General features: G+C 41.0%; 1 protein-coding gene across 2 annotated transcripts in view; it reads right to left on the bottom strand.

Annotated features, from left to right (window-relative positions):
* Positions 1–679: 679 nt before the first annotated feature.
* nell2a (neural EGFL like 2a) overlaps positions 680–17,720 on the bottom strand; it is a 209,590-nt gene continuing 192,549 nt past the window's right edge. For both annotated transcript variants that reach the window (XM_060914646.1, XM_060914647.1), the window contains exons 19-21: positions 16,620–16,796; positions 1,276–1,500; positions 680–1,088 (exon numbers count right to left, since the gene is read on the bottom strand). In XM_060914646.1, the coding sequence (XP_060770629.1) occupies positions 1,047–1,088; positions 1,276–1,500; positions 16,620–16,796 (444 nt within the window). In that variant the 3' untranslated portion in view covers positions 680–1,046. The remainder of the gene's footprint in view (positions 1,089–1,275; positions 1,501–16,619; positions 16,797–17,720) is intronic.

Here is a 17,720-nt window from a genome sequence, read left to right on the forward strand (position 1 = left end):
ATTCATCTTTGATTACAATGGTTCCACTGAAAAGTGGTGAAAACGCAGGCTGGTTCACTAACAGGCACCAAGGTTCAAAGAATCCTGAACAGAACCATTTCAAGAACCTGAAAAGTGGCTTCACTGATCCCATTGACCAATAAACAATTAAACCAACATCAAGAAAAATAAGCCAGGAAACAGAAGGAAAAAATGCATCAGAAAAAATCCAATCCATAAAATTACAAGCGAAAAAGTAGTAAAGAGAACAAGTATATTTTTATTCAGCTTCACATTATTTGTCTGCAACATTTATATTATAATACATAATACTGTGCTTGCAGACCTCATTTTTACCTCCGCCAAGGAGGTTATGTTTTCGGTAGCGTTGGTTTCTTTGTTGGTTTGTCTGTTAGCAACATTACGGAAAAAGTTATGAATGGATTGCCTTGGCGGAGGTCTGCGCTGTCCGAGTGCTTTTCTAGTTTAAATACTGTTGCCACAAAAATATCTCCATACTTGTGTGGCCAATCTTGAAGTTTATAAAGTAATAAGTACAACACATCTGTAAATGGAAATGGAAATACTTTATTTCACCATTAGACAAGAGCAAGCAGGAAAATCGTTTAAAATTGTGAAATAAATCAGAAGGGAACAAACACAAAAAAAGTGCTATGGAATCACAAAATATAGACAACTTCCATAATGCGATGAAAGAGAAATACAGTAACATTTACATACTAGCTAAGATCCCTAATTCTTTTACTGGTTTCATAAACAGTTCTAAATGAAAGAATATGATTTTTAACATCCAGTGTGGTTATGCTTGTGTATATAGTATTCTGTACAGAGCAGTGACCTTTCATCTCAGTGTGGGAAAAACAAAAACAAAAAAAAATGGTTTCTTTCTGTAGCAGATATGAACAGTGACATTCTCGGTCATCAGTTTGGTATAATACATAGTTTGCATTTGGTATAAAGATGTCAATTTGGGACAGGGTGAAAACAGTGGGTTTCTTTTAAATGGAGAACAACTGTACAAACACCTTTAGCAAGATGGACTGCAGCTAAAGGCACAAAGGATCCACTGAGCAACAGATGTGTCCATTCTGAAGAGAAAGAAAGAGAAATGAGAAAGAGAATTGAACATAAATTACCTTTATATATGTTATTAGTATAGCACTGTAATATTTTGGAAATTTTCAAATGTATCTTTAATACAGTTCACCCAGGTGGTGCTAATAATTTGGTCCCATTGTGCGTGTGTGTGTGCGTGCGTGTGTGTGGTGTGAAGACCTTGCAATGGCAGAGCGTGCACTCGGTGCCGTGCTTGACCCAGGAGGATCCGCTGAAGCGCATGATGCCGTGTTCATCCTCACAAGTCTTGGTGATGTCATTGCGAACACTCTGAGCCAGGCACGGGTCCGTGACACAGCGTGGGCAGCATTCGCCCTCGGGCACCATGGTGAAGTCACAATGCGCTGGAGGGCACAGCAACGGCCAGCAGTCCACCTCTCCCTGCTGCAGCCCACACACCAACATACCACTCAGTAAAGTCACTTATTATCTCATCGTCATACACTGCTCTCATTAAACTAGTTGCTACATGGCCTAGTAGTTAGTGTGTCTGCCTCTTGACCAGGAGATCACGAGTTCTACTCATGGTTGGGTCATACCAAAGAAAATGGTACCTACTTCCATCCGGTGAGGCATGCTACAATACAGATGTGATCAGGGAGTCAAACTCTCATGGTTACCACAGAACTGGCCTCCCACTGCAACCTTAACTTATATAATAGGCGAGAGGCCGAAGGCAAAAGAAGCGGAGATTGGCGCTGCCCAATGTGCTTTAAGGGTCTAGTTAGTACTGGGACAGGAGACTACCTGGAAAAACCAGGTCCTGGCATGGGAAGGACTTTGACTTTTTGACATGGATAACACTTGTTGCATTCAAGCTTAAGATTTTTGTTCTAATTTTGTGTTTAGGTCTATTTTTTTTCTGATACATTTTATTTTGGTTTACAAAACATTCTCCAACATCCATCCATTATCTATGCCATTTATCCATCAGGGTCGGGGAAGCTGGAGTCATTCTCAGGCTAACTTCAGGTAAGAAGCAGGGTACACCCTAGACAGGTCACCAGTCTATTACAGGACTAACACAGAGACAAATAACCATTCACACTCACGTTCACACCTGTGGGCAATTTAGAGTCGCCAGTTGACCTAATCCACATCTTTGTACTGTGGGGGAAACCGGAGCACCAGGAGGGAACCCACGCAGACACAAGGAGAACATGCAAACTCCACACAGAAAGGCCCCAGTCGACCAGCAGGTTCGAACCCAGAATTTTCATGCTGTGAGGCGACAGCACTAAACACTGCACCGCTGTGCCGCCCACATTCTCCAACAGTTCTAGTTTTTGTTTTCCTTCACTATAATTGTCCTGGTTCCTTTCAAAATAAATAGTGCAATACCCTTAGCTGGAGTTTGTTTATCTCTGTAACAGCAGAAAGAGAAGAAAAGAATTTTACACCTCTGTCAAAACTTGGAAAAAGTAAGCGAGCTCATTTCTGTGAAGCCCCCGGAGTGCATTGCAACAAATAACTGAGCTCAAAGTAGACCATAATAAAACAATAGTTACTGCCTCTGTAATGAGAAATGACCCTGCTTGGCCTGTACTGAGAGTCTGTTTTCCACAAAAGAAACACTACCCCTGCATATTAGTGTATATTTTATCTGGTAATTAGGATGTGGATCCATTTTAATGCATCACATAGAAGCGACTACAGTCTTGATGACAGTAACTACAGTATATTTACAATGCAGAGCTTTGTGAGAAAATGTGTGGCTTTCTGGAGCCAGTGCTCCAGTCTCCATTTCGTATAAATCGCATGAAAGCAGCAGCACAGAAAGCTGCACCGCCTGCCCCCTGCTGCTCTCAGTAAGCCCCTAAAATACGGGTTGTATATTTCACCCGACCTTATAGGTTTGGGTTAGCAGTGGTGTAGCTCTGCCTGACCGATTTCAAATAAACCTTTTCATTTCTCTCTGGGGTTAGTGTTAAACCTAGTGAGAGAGAGAGTTTGAATGCATATACAGTGGTGCTTGAAAGTTTGTGAACCCTTTAGAATTTTCTATATTTATGCATAAATGTGACCTAAAACATCATCAGATTTTCACACAAGTCCTAAAAGTAGATAAAGAGAACCCAGTTAAACAAATGAGACAAAAATATTATACTTGGTCATTTATTTATTGAGGAAAATGATCCAATATTACATATCTGTGAGTGGCAAAAGTATGTGAACCTTTGCTTTCAGTATCTGGTGTGACCCCCTTTGTGCAGCAATAACTGCAACTAAACATTTCCGGTAACTGTTGATCAGTGCTGCACACCGGCTTGGAGGAATTTTAGCCCGTTCGTCCGTACAGAACAGCTTCAACTCTGGGATGTTGGTGGGTTTCCTCACATGAACTGCTCGCTTCAGGTCCTTCCACAACATTTCCATTGGATTAAGGTCAGGACTTTGACTTGGCCATTCCAAAACATTAACTTTATTCTTCTTTAACCATTCTTTGGTAGAACGACTTGTGTGCTTAGGGTTGTTGTCTTGCTGCATGACCCACCTTCTCTTGAGATTCAGTTCATGGACAGATGTCCTGACATTTTCCTTTAGAATTCGCTGGTATAATTCAAAATTCATTGTTCCATCAGTGATGGCAAGCTGTCCTGGCCCAGATGCAGCAAAACAGGCCCAAACCATGATCCTACCACCACCATGTTTCACAGATGGGATAAGGGTCTTATGCTGGAATGCAGTGTTTTCCTTTCTCCAAACATAACGCTTCTCATTTAAACCAAAAAGTTCTATTTTGGTCTCATCTGTCCACAGAACATTTTTCCAATAGCCTTCTGGCTTGTCCACGTGATCTTTAGCAAACTGCAGATGAGCAGCAATGTTCTTTTTGGAGAGCAGTGGCTTTCTCCTTGCAACCCTGCCATGCACACCATTGTTGTTCAATGTTCTCCTGATGGTGGACTCATGAACATTAGCCAGTGTGAGAGAGGCCTTCAGTTGCTTAGAAGTTACCCTGGGGTCCTTTATGACCTTGCCGACTATTACACGCCTTGCTCTTGGAGTGATCTTTGTTGGTTGACCACTCCTGGGGAGGGTAACACTGGTCTTAAATTTCCTCCATTTGTACACAATCTGTCTGACTGTGGATTGATGGACTCCAAACTCTTTAGAGATGGTTTTGTAACCTTTTCCAGCCTGATGAGCATCAACAATGCTTTTTCTGAAGTCCTCAGAAATCTCCTTTGTTCGTGTCATGATACACTTCCACAAACATGTGTTGTGAAGATCAGACTTTGATAGATCCCTGTTCTTTAAATAAAACAGGGTGCCCACTCACACCTGATTGTCATCCCATTGATTGAAAACACCTGACTCTAATTTCACCTTCAAATTAACTGCTAATCCTAGAGGTTCACATACTTTTGCCACTCACAGATATGTAATATTGGATTATTTTCCTCAATAAATAAATGACCAAGTATAATATTTTTGTCTCATTTGTTTAACTGGGTTCTCTTTATCTACTTTTAGGACTTATGTGAAAATCTGATGATGTTTTAGGTCATATTTATGCAGAAATATAGAAAATTCTAAAGGGTTCACAAACTTTCAAGCACCACTGTATCTGAGCAAGCAAGAGGAAAATAACTGCACTTAGCTTGTTATTAGTCCATTCACTCAGTTATTTTTATTAGCACAATGTTGTAGAGCAGGCAGACTGCAGTACAGATGTGGACCCAGCAAATTACTGACTGATGCCTCATGCAGCACAAATCAACACTGGATAAGGAACAGCGAAGTGACTGTTTTGTTTTGTTTTTTAAGCATGAACCATCATGGCTACTGTACCAGTTCCTTGTTACGGCCAATCACGAAACTATCTTTTAACAAAGGCGGCTTATCGAGAAGGGGAAGCGTTTATACAGACTTTCACAGATTTGTCCTCTCTGCTCTGATGCATTTATTCTCTGCTTTAAGTTTAAAAGAAACATCTTGTCAGTTCATGGTGTTTGTCAAAAGTGGTATTTTGAAGCACCAGTGTGAAACAAAACAATAAGCATTTCAAACTGTCTTATTAACAGCCGTGGAACACTCATTAATGGTTAAGCATGAAAAGTTCACTGCTGTCTCTATTCAGTCGTGTTATTTACTTATCCAGATTTTTGTTAGCAAGAAATTTAATGAAGCTGGACTTAAATGAATGAAATTAAATGAGACTGAATACCTCTTTTCTTGATGTTAGAAACATCTCATAAAAAAGAAGGGTGGAGGTGCAGCAGTCTGGGTGTGGATAGACCACCTAGGGAATTATACATATAATACATTTTGGCCCTGTTTGCAGCTCTAAACTTTAATCTGAAGGACCAGCAGAAAGCTTGTACTGTAAAATTAGTTGAGCAGAAAGTTGAGCAGAAACTTTGCTTTCAAGGCAAAAAATGAAATGAAAATGAAAATATCTTAGATATAGTCAAATGTAACTGTATTTTAATATTACACTCAAATTTATACTATTGTAAGATTACAATAAACCAAATAAAGGATTAATGAATCTAAACATTTCTAAACATTCTTACTAATTTCAAACTTGGCAAATAATTTTGCTAATTTTAAGCATGTACAATGGGGTCAAAAAACCTGAGAGCACTTGTGAAAATGCTTCTATTTTGCATTCTTTTCTAATTTATTTCAACCATTGTAATTTATAAATTATTAACAAGAGTGAAAAGTAAAATCTTAGAAATATTTGTACAACCCTGATTCCAAAAAAGTTGGGACAAAGTACAAATTGTAAATAAAAACGGAATGCAATGATGTGGAAGTTTCAAAATTCCATATTTTATTCAGAATAGAACATAGATGACATATCAAATGTTTAAACTGAGAAAATGTATCATTTAAAGAGAACAATTAGGTGATTTTAAATTTCACAACAACAACACATCTCAAAAAAGTTGGGACAAGGCCATGTTTACCACTGTGAGACATCTCCTTTTCTCTTTACAACAGTCTGTAAACGTCTGGGGACTGAGGAGACAAGTTGCTCAAGTTTAGGGATAGGAATGTTAACCCATTCTTGTCTAATGTAGGATTCTAGTTGCTCAACTGTCTTAGGTCTTTTTTGTCGTATCTTCCGTTTTATGATGCACCAAATGTTTTCTATGGGTGAAAGATCTGGACTGCAGGCTGGCCAGTTCAGTACCCGGACCCTTCTTCTACGCAGCCATGATGCTGTAATTGATGCAGTATGTGGTTTGGCATTGTCATGTTGAAAAATGCAAGGTCTTCCCTGAAAGAGACGTCGTCTGGATGGGAGCATATGTTGCTCTAGAACCTGGATATACCTTTCAGCATTGATGGTGTCTTTCCAGATGTGTAAGCTGCCCATGCCACATGCACTAATGCAACCCCATACCATCAGAGATGCAGGCTTCTGAACTGAGCGCTGATAACAACTCGGGTTGTCCTTCTCCTCTTTAGTCCGAATGACACGGCGTCCCTGATTTCCATAAAGAACTTCAAATTTTGATTCGTCTGACCACAGAACAGTTTTCCACTTTGCCACAGTCCATTTTAAATGAGCCTTGGCCCAGAGAAGATGTCTGCGCTTCTGGATCATGTTTAGATATGGCTTCTTCTTTGAACTATAGAGTTTTAGCTGGGAGTGGCGGATGGCACGGTGAATTGTGTTCACAGATAATGTTCTCTGGAAATATTCCTGAGCCCATTTTGTGATTTCCAATACAGAAGCATGCCTGTATGTGACGCAGTGCCGTCTAAGGGCCCGAAGATCACGGGCACCCAGTATGGTTTTCCAGCCTTGACCCTTACGCACAGAGATTCTTCCAGATTCTCTGAATCTTTTGATGATATTATGCACTGTAGATGATGATATGTTCAAACTCTTTGCAATTTTACACTGTCGAACTCCTTTCTGATATTGCTCCACTATTTGTCGGCGCAGAATTAGGGGGATTGGTGATCCTCTTCCCATCTTTACTTCTGAGAGCCGCTACCACTCCAAGATGCTCTTTTTATACCCAGTCATGTTAATGACCTATTGCCAATTGACCTAATGAGTTGCAATTTGGTCCTCCAGCTGTTCCTTTGTTGTACCTTTAACTTTTCCAGCCTCTTATTGCCCCTGTCCCAACTTTTTTGAGATGTGTTGCTGTCATGAAATTTCAAATTAGCCAATATTTGGCATGAAATTTCAAAATGTCTCACTTTCGACATTTGATATGTTGTCTATGTTCTATTGTGAATACAACATCAGTTTTTGAGATTTGTAAATTATTGCATTCCGTTTTTATTTACAATTTGTACTTTGTCCCAACTTTTTTGGAATCGGGGTTGTATGAATTTCCTTTTCGGACATGTAAACTCAAAACTGCTTAGTGCGTCCTTGTTTGTATTTTTGTTTTGTTTTCTTTTGTTTTGATTTTGATATATTATTATTACCTGTATTATTTATGGTTTATTTCTAATTTAGTGGCTTTTTACGTGTTCTTGTTGCAAATGCTGTTTTGCTTTTCTTGTTTTCTGCTTATTTATTCATTGTTTGTTTGTGGCGGCACGGTGGTGTAGTGGTTAGCATGGTCGCCTCACAGCAAGAAGGTTCCGGGTTCGAACCCAGCGGCTGGCGAGGGCCTTTCTGTGTGGAGTTTGCATGTTCTCCCCGTGTCTGCGTGGGTTTCCTCCGGGTGCTCCGGTTTCCTCCACAGTCCAAAGACATGCAGTTAGGTTGACGTGGGGTGGCCTTGGGCTGAGGTGCCCTTGAGCAAGGTACCTGACCCCTGACTGCTCCCTGGGTGCTCTGGTGTGGCTGCCCACTGCTCTGAGTGTGTGCATGTGTTCACTGCTTCAGATGGGTTAAATGCAGAGGATGAATTTCACTGCTTGAAGTGTGCATGTGACGAATAAAGGGTTCTTAGTTTAGTTTGAAATAAACTATCATTATCAATTTCAGAGTTTTTTAGTATTTGTTATGTCCCCTTTTTACTTTAACAACAGTGTGCACTTGAGCTGGCATGGCCTCCACAAGTTTGTGAAAAAAGTTTATGATCTGTTTTGAATCAAATCCATCAGTGTCATCTCAACACATGCTTCAGTAGGTTAAGCATGAGGAAAATCTGACCTTTTGTGCAAAGAGTTAACACGGTCAGTAACACGTTTGGTTAAACTTATATAGGAGCCTGGAAATAGTGTAGAATCTTTAATGTTAAATATTCAAGATACTGAAAGTTTCATTGCTTTGTTTTAAATATTTCAGAATTCTAAAACCTTCTGTTCATTACCAATTTTAAATGAAAAAAAATCCTAAATTTTCAGTGTGGCCGCAGTCTTTTGGAGCCAATATCCCAAAAGAAGCAGAATTCTGTGCCAATAGAATCAGACAATTTAGTATAAATATACAGGAGATCACAGGAAATCATATACACTGATAGTTCGAATTTCTCGACCAATTTCTTGATAATCACCTCGAGCGACTCGGCAAAACGGCAGCCAATCACTTCATCACCGTAAGTGAGGAAGAATTACATATTATGAATGAAAATGTTGTTCCTAAAAGCTCTAAAGATTCTACGAAGTTTGGTCTCAAACTACAAGTATTCAAAAGGTAAGATGGAATTGTGATTTGAAATAAATACAATAAATCAAAGTATTTTATGTGACTCAGTGTAGATAGGTGACAAGTGCCGTGCCGTTATTACATTTGCATGCTGCTTTTGAAGTTTAAAATAAATAATTTTTTTAAATTCGACTTAAAAAAAAACACTTGTGTATTTATACTAAAACAATTATTCGCCTCAGGCTCAGTGAACATCGGTGAATAACAACCTCGCCTTTGGTGAATAATTGTTAATTAAAGCTTGAAATTAGCAGGGAAATAAATAAATAAATAAATAAATATTACAACCCCGATTCCAAAAAACTTGGGACAAAATACAAATTGTAAATAAAAACGGAATGCAATAATTTACAAATCTCAAAAACTGATATTGTATTCACAATAGAACATAGAGAACATATCAAATGTCGAAAGTGAGACATTTTGAAATTTCATGCCAAATACTGGCTCATTTGAAATTTCATGACAGCAACACATCTCAAAAAAGTTGGGACAGGGGCAATAAGAGGCTGGAAAAGTTAAAGGTACAAAAAAGGAACAGCTGGAGGACCAAATTGCAACTCATTAGGTCAATTGGCAATAGGTCATTAACATGACTGGGTATAAAAAGAGCATCTTGGAGTGGCAGCGGCTCTCAGAAGTAAAGATGGGAAGAGGATCACCAATCCCCCTAATTCTGCGCCGACAAATAGTGGAGCAATATCAGAAAGGAGTTCGACAGTGTAAAATTGCAAAGAGTTTGAACATATCATCATCTACAGTGCATAATATCATCAAAAGATTCAGAGAATCTGGAAGAATCTCTGTGCGTAAGGGTCAAGGCCGGAAAACCATACTGGGTGCCCGTGATCTTCGGGCCCTTAGACGGCACTGCATCATATACAGGCATGCTTCTGTATTGGAAATCACAAAATGGGCTCAGGAATATTTCCAGAGAACATTATCTGTGAACACAATTCACCGTGCCATCCGCCACTCCCAGCTAAAACTCTATAGTTCAAAGAAGAAGCCGTATCTAAACATGATCCAGAAGCGCAGATGTCTTCTCTGGGCCAAGGCTCATTTAAAATGGACTGTGGCAAAGTGGAAAACTGTTCTGTGGTCAGACGAATCAAAATTTGAAGTTCTTTATGGAAATCAGGGACGCCGTGTCATTCGGACTAAAGAGGAGAAGGACGACCCAAGTTGTTATCAGCGCTCAGTTCAGAAGCCTGCATCTCTGATGGTATGGGGTTGCATTAGTGCGTGTGGCATGGGCAGCTTACACATCTGGAAAGACACCATCAATGCTGAAAGGTATATCCAGGTTCTAGCAACATATGCTCCCATCCAGACGACGTCTCTTTCAGGGAAGACCTTGCATTTTCCAACATGACAATGCCAAACCATATACTGCATCAATTACAGCATCATAGCTGCGTAGAAGAAGGGTCCGGGTACTGAACTGGCCAGCCTGCAGTCCAGATCTTTCACCCATACAAAACATTTAGCGCATCATAAAACGGAAGATACGACAAAAAAGGCCTAAGACAGTTGACCAACTAGAATCCTACATTAGACAAGAATGGGTTAACATTCCTATCCCTAAACTTGAGCAACTTGTCTCCTCAGTCCCCAGACGTTTACAGACTGTTGTAAAGAGAAAAGGGGATGTCTCACAGTGGTAAACATGGCCTTGTCCCAACTTTTTTGAGATGTGTTGTTGTCATGAAATTTAAAATCACCTAATTTTTCTCTTTAAATGATACATTTTCTCAGTTTAAACATTTGATATGTCATCTATGTTCTATTCTGAATAAAATATGGAATTTTGAAACTTCCACATCATTGCATTCCGTTTTTATTTACAATTTGTACTTTGTCCCAACTTTTTTGGAATCGGAGTTGTACCTACACGCAAGTTAAATCTTTAATTTTCTGTAAAGCTGCTTTGCGAAAATGTCTGTTGTTAAAAGTGTTATGCAAATAAACTTGACTGGCGTAACTACAAGGTAACAATAACGAAAGAAGGAGGAACAAAGAAATGTAGAATGTGTGGTGAAAGAGATGAGACAATTATGCATATTCTCAGTGAATGCAGCAAGTTGGCCCAGACAGATTATAAAAAGAGACATGACAAAGTGGCCACTATGACTCACTGGGAATTATGCGAGAAGTATGGATTCGATCACAGTAAAAAGTGGTATGATCACAGAGCAGAACCGGTATTGGAGAATGAAGATAGAAAGATACTACAGGATTTCAACATCAGAACTGACAAAGTGATAGAAGCTAGGAGGCCTGATATTGTTGTAGTAGATAAGAGGAACGGTGAATCTATTATTATCGATGTGGCAGTGCCTGGAGACTTTAGAGTGAAGGATAAGGAGAGTGAGAAGATAACTAAATACCAAGATCTGGCAACTGAGATGAATAAGATGTGGCAAACTCAAGCAAAAGTGATCCCAATAGTGATCGGTGCTCTTGGTGCAAAGTACCGTATCTGCTTACTGAAAGGCTAGCTTTGCTGGGAATACACCCAAAGAGAATAAACATCCAACAAGTGGCTCTGTTAGGATCGGCGTACATCCTGAGGAAAGTCCTGGCCATCCCAGTCTAGTGGTACTAGACAGATGGCAGAGACCAACATGTTGTGATATAACCAATAATAATAATAATAATAATAATAATAATAGTCAAGAAATAGGTTTAATAATTATATATTTGTGGTATTGTAATTTTAGAATAGAAAATACTACATCATTTTGACTATATTCAAGATGGTTTTATTTGCTAAGCTGCCGTTTTTTGCCTCTCCATGTCCAGCTCCTTAGACAGTAGACAGACACTTACTCAGGTCCTTCCTCCTCAGATCTTACTTTTGTTCTTTCAGTCCCTCTCCGCACACTCTTCACTCTCTTTTATCCACCCTTCATCATCCTTTTCTCCTCCCTTCTTTGATCCCTGCATCCTTTCTTTTCTTCTCTTCCTTTCATCCTCGACTTCTCATTCCATTCCTTGAAGTCGGTTGTCCTGCCTATTGAGAAGGCAATTACTGTAAATATCCTGTTTTCTCTCTGGTCCTTTTACCCTTCTGCCTGAATGCAACCCCGTATCTAGCAGGAGCAGCCAGAAAGGCACAAGAGCCTACGAGGTATTATGAACCAGTTTCGGTGCACGTCTGTGTTCATATGCTAATGTGAAGCAGGAGGAGGGCTGAGAGAGTCACTGAGGCTGTGTTTCACTGTGTTTGATCAGTCTAGAGCTTAATAAGAGCAGACACACCTCCACCCAGACAAGAAGTGAAGGGCATTTGTGGGGAAAGGTGCTACCCAGGAGGAAGCCATAATAGCTTTTGTTTTCCTTCCTGAGGAGCAGAAACTAATTCTCATGAATGGCATGTCGTGCATTTGCATTTGATGAACATATGGATGGGGTGGAGGAACAACTGAGATATGGAGGGAGGTAGGGAAGTGTCTTGTCAGAGAAAGGTGTCGTGAAATGTGTTCCTCTTTCTTTGCTCTGCAGGAGGGCTGAGAGCCAAGGGAAAGGAAGAAAGCAGGAGAGTGGTAGAAAGAAGGGTGAATGAAGGGAATTCTGATGAATGCATTTGATGCTCCATAGAGATCATCACCATATGCTATTGTAAAATACAATATGTGTGATTATATAAGATCCATGGGGAAAAAAAAAACTCCGTTAGCTTTTTTCCAAAGCAATCATTACTGTTTTTAACAGTACAGTTACATCAGCTACATCAATCCCATCAAATACAGGCGACATCATGCTCCAGCTCATCACCACTAGCAGAGTTCATACTGATTAAAGTTCTGGTAAAGACAAAAGAACGCAACAGAACTGGTTGAAAGTGTGTTTTCAGAACAGGTCAAATAAAATGGACGGAAATTATAGACAAGCTTCCTCCAGATGAGAAGAAAGGATGAAAGTTAACGCCATAAGCAGGGGTGAAAGTAGACCGGTGCAAGGCGGTGCTGCGCACCGTCAAAAGATTTAGGGCCGGTGCGTCGCACCTGTAAGAGAGAGGGTTTATGCTGACTAAAAAAAACAACACATAAAATTAGTAATGTTCGCTGTTTGAGAAGAAAACACATCTACCCACAATATGCCATTTTTGACCAGCTCCGATGAAGAGTAGCGTGTTTAAAAAGTCATAGGATGTGTGATGCGCGTCAGCAGCAGCTTCCTTTTGCAGTGCTGTGCATCGACCGACGCTTTCAAATCCACCCATTCGAGCCGCAAAAATAATAATTAGGAAAATAATGGTACTAAACGCCAGCAAGTATGGTAATCCGTTTTCAAAACTTCTGCAAATGTCTCCCATATTTTGGTCTTTCTGTTGGTGCATTTTTGGAGCTTCAATTCCATCTCCATCTCATGCAGGGCTCGCGCTGCCCGCTCAGCAGTTAGTCAGCCAAGCAGGGGTGAAAGTAAGCCGGTTCTGGCCGGTCCGGCATACCACTAAAAGATTTGGCCGTACCGGAAAGAAAAATATACTGTCTCTGAAAAAAAAAATTTAAAAACTAAAAAAAAAAATTTAGCTTAACCAGATCTTGTGCTATAACGTGGTAATAGCTGGTAATCAAAGTGTTTTAGCAGACAGACATTAGTTGCAAAGTCTCCCAAATAAAAAGGCATATAAAGAAACATGTTAACGTTTCATGATAGACTATTTAAAAATTACTTTGATCAGAATTCGTAAATCGAGTGGAAGTTGGGGCAAAGATTCTAGATTACTGTCTGGTTGGAGCGAGCAGAGTAACTAGGCTACCAATGCATGGCACGCGCACTGAGAACACACACACTTACTGTAGAACACACGCACTTTCTCAAATGTTCAAGCCTCTTTGGAATTTATTTTAAGTGTTTTACCTAAAAACTTTCACTTTTCTGTTCTGTTACACTGTTCTGTGTCCAATGTCCAAAATGAAATGTTAGTTTTCAACTGTTAAACTAAAAAAAATGTGATTAAACTGTGTTGTTGAAATGATGTGTTTGCAATTTATTTATAATCAAAAACTGATACAGGTGGATGAAAGAGTGATAGTGTGATAAAAAAGTACTATGCTAGTACTACTGAGTGATAAGAAGTCCTAGTGAATGCTTGATAAGTAGACAATAATAAATAATTAGGTGTATTTTCCGCTATGACTCAAAATAAAGAAATAAAAGTTACTTTCACCCCTGGCCATAAGCCAGTCAGTACGGTCTTGAACCTCGTGTCTCACTTGCTGTCAGACTACGGTACATGATTATAGAACCAACCAGAATAAGTTTCTCCTGTCATTCAGTAAACATTGAATTCAACAGAGTCACAGGTTTCCCCAACCAGCAGAGCAGATAAAATGCTTCTGATTGGCTTTATTGCAACACAGTAGAGCCAAAAGCTGTAGAAAAAGTACATCAGAAATATGGCAGACAAATAATTAATTTCTATTTTTCCTGTACACTATATAAACTCATGGTGGTGCAGTGGTTAGCACTGTCCCCTCACAGCAAGAAATTTCTGGGTCTGCGGTTGACTGGGGCCTTTTTGTGTGTAGTTTGCATGTTCTCATCGTGCCTGCATAGATTTCCTCCGGGTTCTACGTTATTCCGCCCAAAAACATTCAAATTAGGTCAAGCGGCAACTCTAAACTGGCCATAAGTGTGAATGTGAGTGTGAATGGTTGTTTGTCTGCCAGAGTTATACCCTAGCCAGGGTGTACCCCGCCTCTCACCCAAAGCCAGCTGGGATTGGCTCCAGCTTCCCCCATGACCCTGATGGATAAGCAGGATAGATAATGGATGGATGGATGGATGGAACTCATAGGAATGGGCAATGCTAAAAATTGCACTGCAGCCAGCCAGCAGGGGCGCTAGACCCCTCGGTGGCTTCACTTTTTAGAGACATTATGCTGTCCATGATCTTTTACAACCATTGGTTTGCACCAACAACTTTACATTTACTTGTTAGCCCAGTGTCTCTGATTTAATAGGAAAAAAATACAGCACTCCAAAGACAGTGCTGGTCTCATCGCACCATGGGAATTGCTACATGAATAGGTTTTAATGACTAATACAGAGGTATTTTACAAAAATTTCTGACGATCCAACTCCATAAAATTACATGTATAGAAAAGCACTTATCATGACTGAACAATGACAAGACTTCCCTTTTAATCCTTGATCAATTCAAGAATGCAGAAATTAGTTCATGGCTATACTTAGACAATTAATTTAAAATGGTTATGTTTTAGGGCGGCACGGTGGTGTAGTGGTTAGCGCTGTCACCTCACAGCAAGAAGGTTCTGGGTTCGAGCCCAGCAGCCGGCGAGGGCCTTTCTGTGCGGAGTTTGCATGTTCTCCCAGTGTCCGCGCGGGTTTCCTCTGGGTGTTCCGGTTTCCCCCACAGTCCAAAGACATGCAGGTTAGGTTAACTGGTGACTCTAAATTGACCGTAGGTGTGAATGTGAGTGTGAATGGTTGTCTGTGTCTATGTGTCAGCCCTGTGATGACCTGGCAACTTGTCCAGGGTGTACCCCGCCTCTAACCCACAGTCAGCTGGATAGGCTCCAGCTTGCCTGCGACCCTGTAGAACAGGATAAGCGGCTACAGATAATGGATGGATGTTTTAGGGCGGCATGGTGGTGTAGTGGTTAGCACTGTCGCCTCACAGCAAGAAGGTTCTGGGTTCGAGCTCAGCGGCTAACAGGGGCCTTTCTGTGCGGAGTTTGCATGTTCTCCCCGTGTCCGCGTGGGTTTCCTCCGGGTGCTCCGGTTTCCCCCACAGTCCAAAGACATGCAGGTTAGGTTAACTGGTGACTCTAAATTGACCGTAGGTGTGAATGTGAGTGTGAATGGTTGTCTGTGTCTATGTGTCAGCCCTGTGATGATCTGGCGACTTGTCCAGGGTGTACCCTGCCTTTCGCCCGTAGTCAGCTGGGATAGGCTCCAGCTTGCCAACGACCCTGAACAGGATAAGCGGTTACAGATAATGGATGGATGATTATGTTTTCCTTTTTTGCACTAGCGCTTCACTTTTGACTAGTGCCATGGACTCTGAACAGATGAGATGTCTGTTCTGAAGAGAATATAGACACATTTCTCTGCCCAGTTGTCCTTAAAAATTCTGCTGTCATTGTCAGCTTTTTTAAAAAGCCATGTTGTCTCATATCATCTCATTATCTCTAGCCGCTTTATCCTGTTCTACAGGGTCGCAGGCAAGCTGGAGCCTATCCCAGCTGACTACAGGCGAAAGGCGGGGTACACCCTGGACAAGTCGCCAGGTCATCACAGGGCTGACACATAGACACAGACAACCATTCACACTCACATTCACACCTACGCTCAATTTAGAGTCACCAGTTAACCTAACCTGCATGTCTTTGGACTGTGGGGGAAACCGGAGCACCCGGAGGAAACCCACGCGGATACGGGGAGAACATGCAAACTCCGCACAGAAAGGCCCTCGCTGGCCCCGGGGCTCGAACCCGGACCTTCTTGCTGTGAGGCGACAGCGCTAAGCACTACACCACCGTGCCGCCCAAAGCCATGTTGTCACTTCAGTAATTAGACAAGAGAGAGTAAATCTCTGGAAGTCTGTGAAAACCCTTTCCTTTCTCCTGCCTTCAAATAAATATATGTGGTTGGTCGCAACGGAGGATCTGCTGCAGAAACTTGGATAGCTCATGTTAAAAAAATAGTTGCTGAATTACAGCCATTTTTTTTCCCCATACATCGATCGGTTCTGCTGCAGTAATTTTTGCGTGCAAGGCTTGATCCACTGAAATACTGGCTCCACCTCTGGGCTGTGCTCTGCCCCTGGTCTAATATCTCTTATCAGACACTAATAAAGCTGCAACCTGCTATAAGACCTGTATTTATTTTATCTTGATCGGTACAAACAGGGAGGGGTGTGTGTGTGTGTGTGTGTGTGTGTGTGTCTCACCAGGCACTGGCACTGCTGGCAGTTTTCTGTCCAGGTGTCTCCACTGCTGTAGGTGACCAAACCGTTTTGGTGCAGACACTGAGAGCTGAGGCGTGGGTCACACTCCGGACAGCAGAACAGATCCACAGTGGGATTCTCACAATCACACACCATACGTCTGCACATCACCTGCCCCATCTGAGGAAAAACAGACAGTAATCATCTATCCATATCTTCTCACTAAACTAGCATGCACATGCATGCCTTTGTCAGTGGTTTAGTACAAGCCGAGTTATCCAGCTCAACGGAGTAGTAACATCATGAAGCCTTTGCTTTGCTTCTCATCCTGTCCAGTATATATCAGATAACCTTGATCATGCAACGACCTGTTGATCTCAGAAATGAGAAACTTTCCGCTTCGCAAATACAATTATGTTTGTGCTTCTGTTCAGCCAACCACAGAAGACCTCATTTTGACTGACAGTTTCCCCATTTTCAAATCAATTAAAGGGAGTCATCTAATTAAAAATGATTTTCTCGCTCTGTCCTTCACCGTGAAGTGACTAATAGGAAGGCTGATTATTTAATATCCAGAAACTCATCTTCTTCTGTGCTACCATCAGACACAATAAAAACATTTCAATTAAGTAGGTAATTACTGAACGTGACCAGAGAAACGAATGGAGGTCAGTCGGTTTAATGTAGATACTATTCTTAAAAGCCTTCAAGGTGTCGGTCAAATTAGCAACAATTAACTGCCATCATTACCTAGTGATTAAGAGAGAAGAAACAGGGTGGATTTGACAGTTATAAAATGCTACACTATTAAACCGAAATACATTTATTCCCGTTATGCAGTACACACCCGAGACTCCAACTGTTAGGGTTTGATAACATTGATTACAGCAAGTGAGAGTCAACAAACACTGACCCTGTGTCCGAAATCACTCCCTACTCACTATATAGTGGCCTATGTAGTGAGTTCGCCATTTTGTAGTGCTGTCCGAATGTACAGTGAGAATTACTACACCCTATATAGTGGACTCAAAGTATTCCACAATGCATCATGAAAAGCAGTGTACAACCGCTGGTCACTAACCAAGCAATATATACCATCACGCA

This window comes from Neoarius graeffei, chromosome 2 (assembly GCF_027579695.1).
Source record: "Neoarius graeffei isolate fNeoGra1 chromosome 2, fNeoGra1.pri, whole genome shotgun sequence".
Lineage (NCBI taxonomy): Eukaryota > Metazoa > Chordata > Actinopteri > Siluriformes > Ariidae > Neoarius > Neoarius graeffei.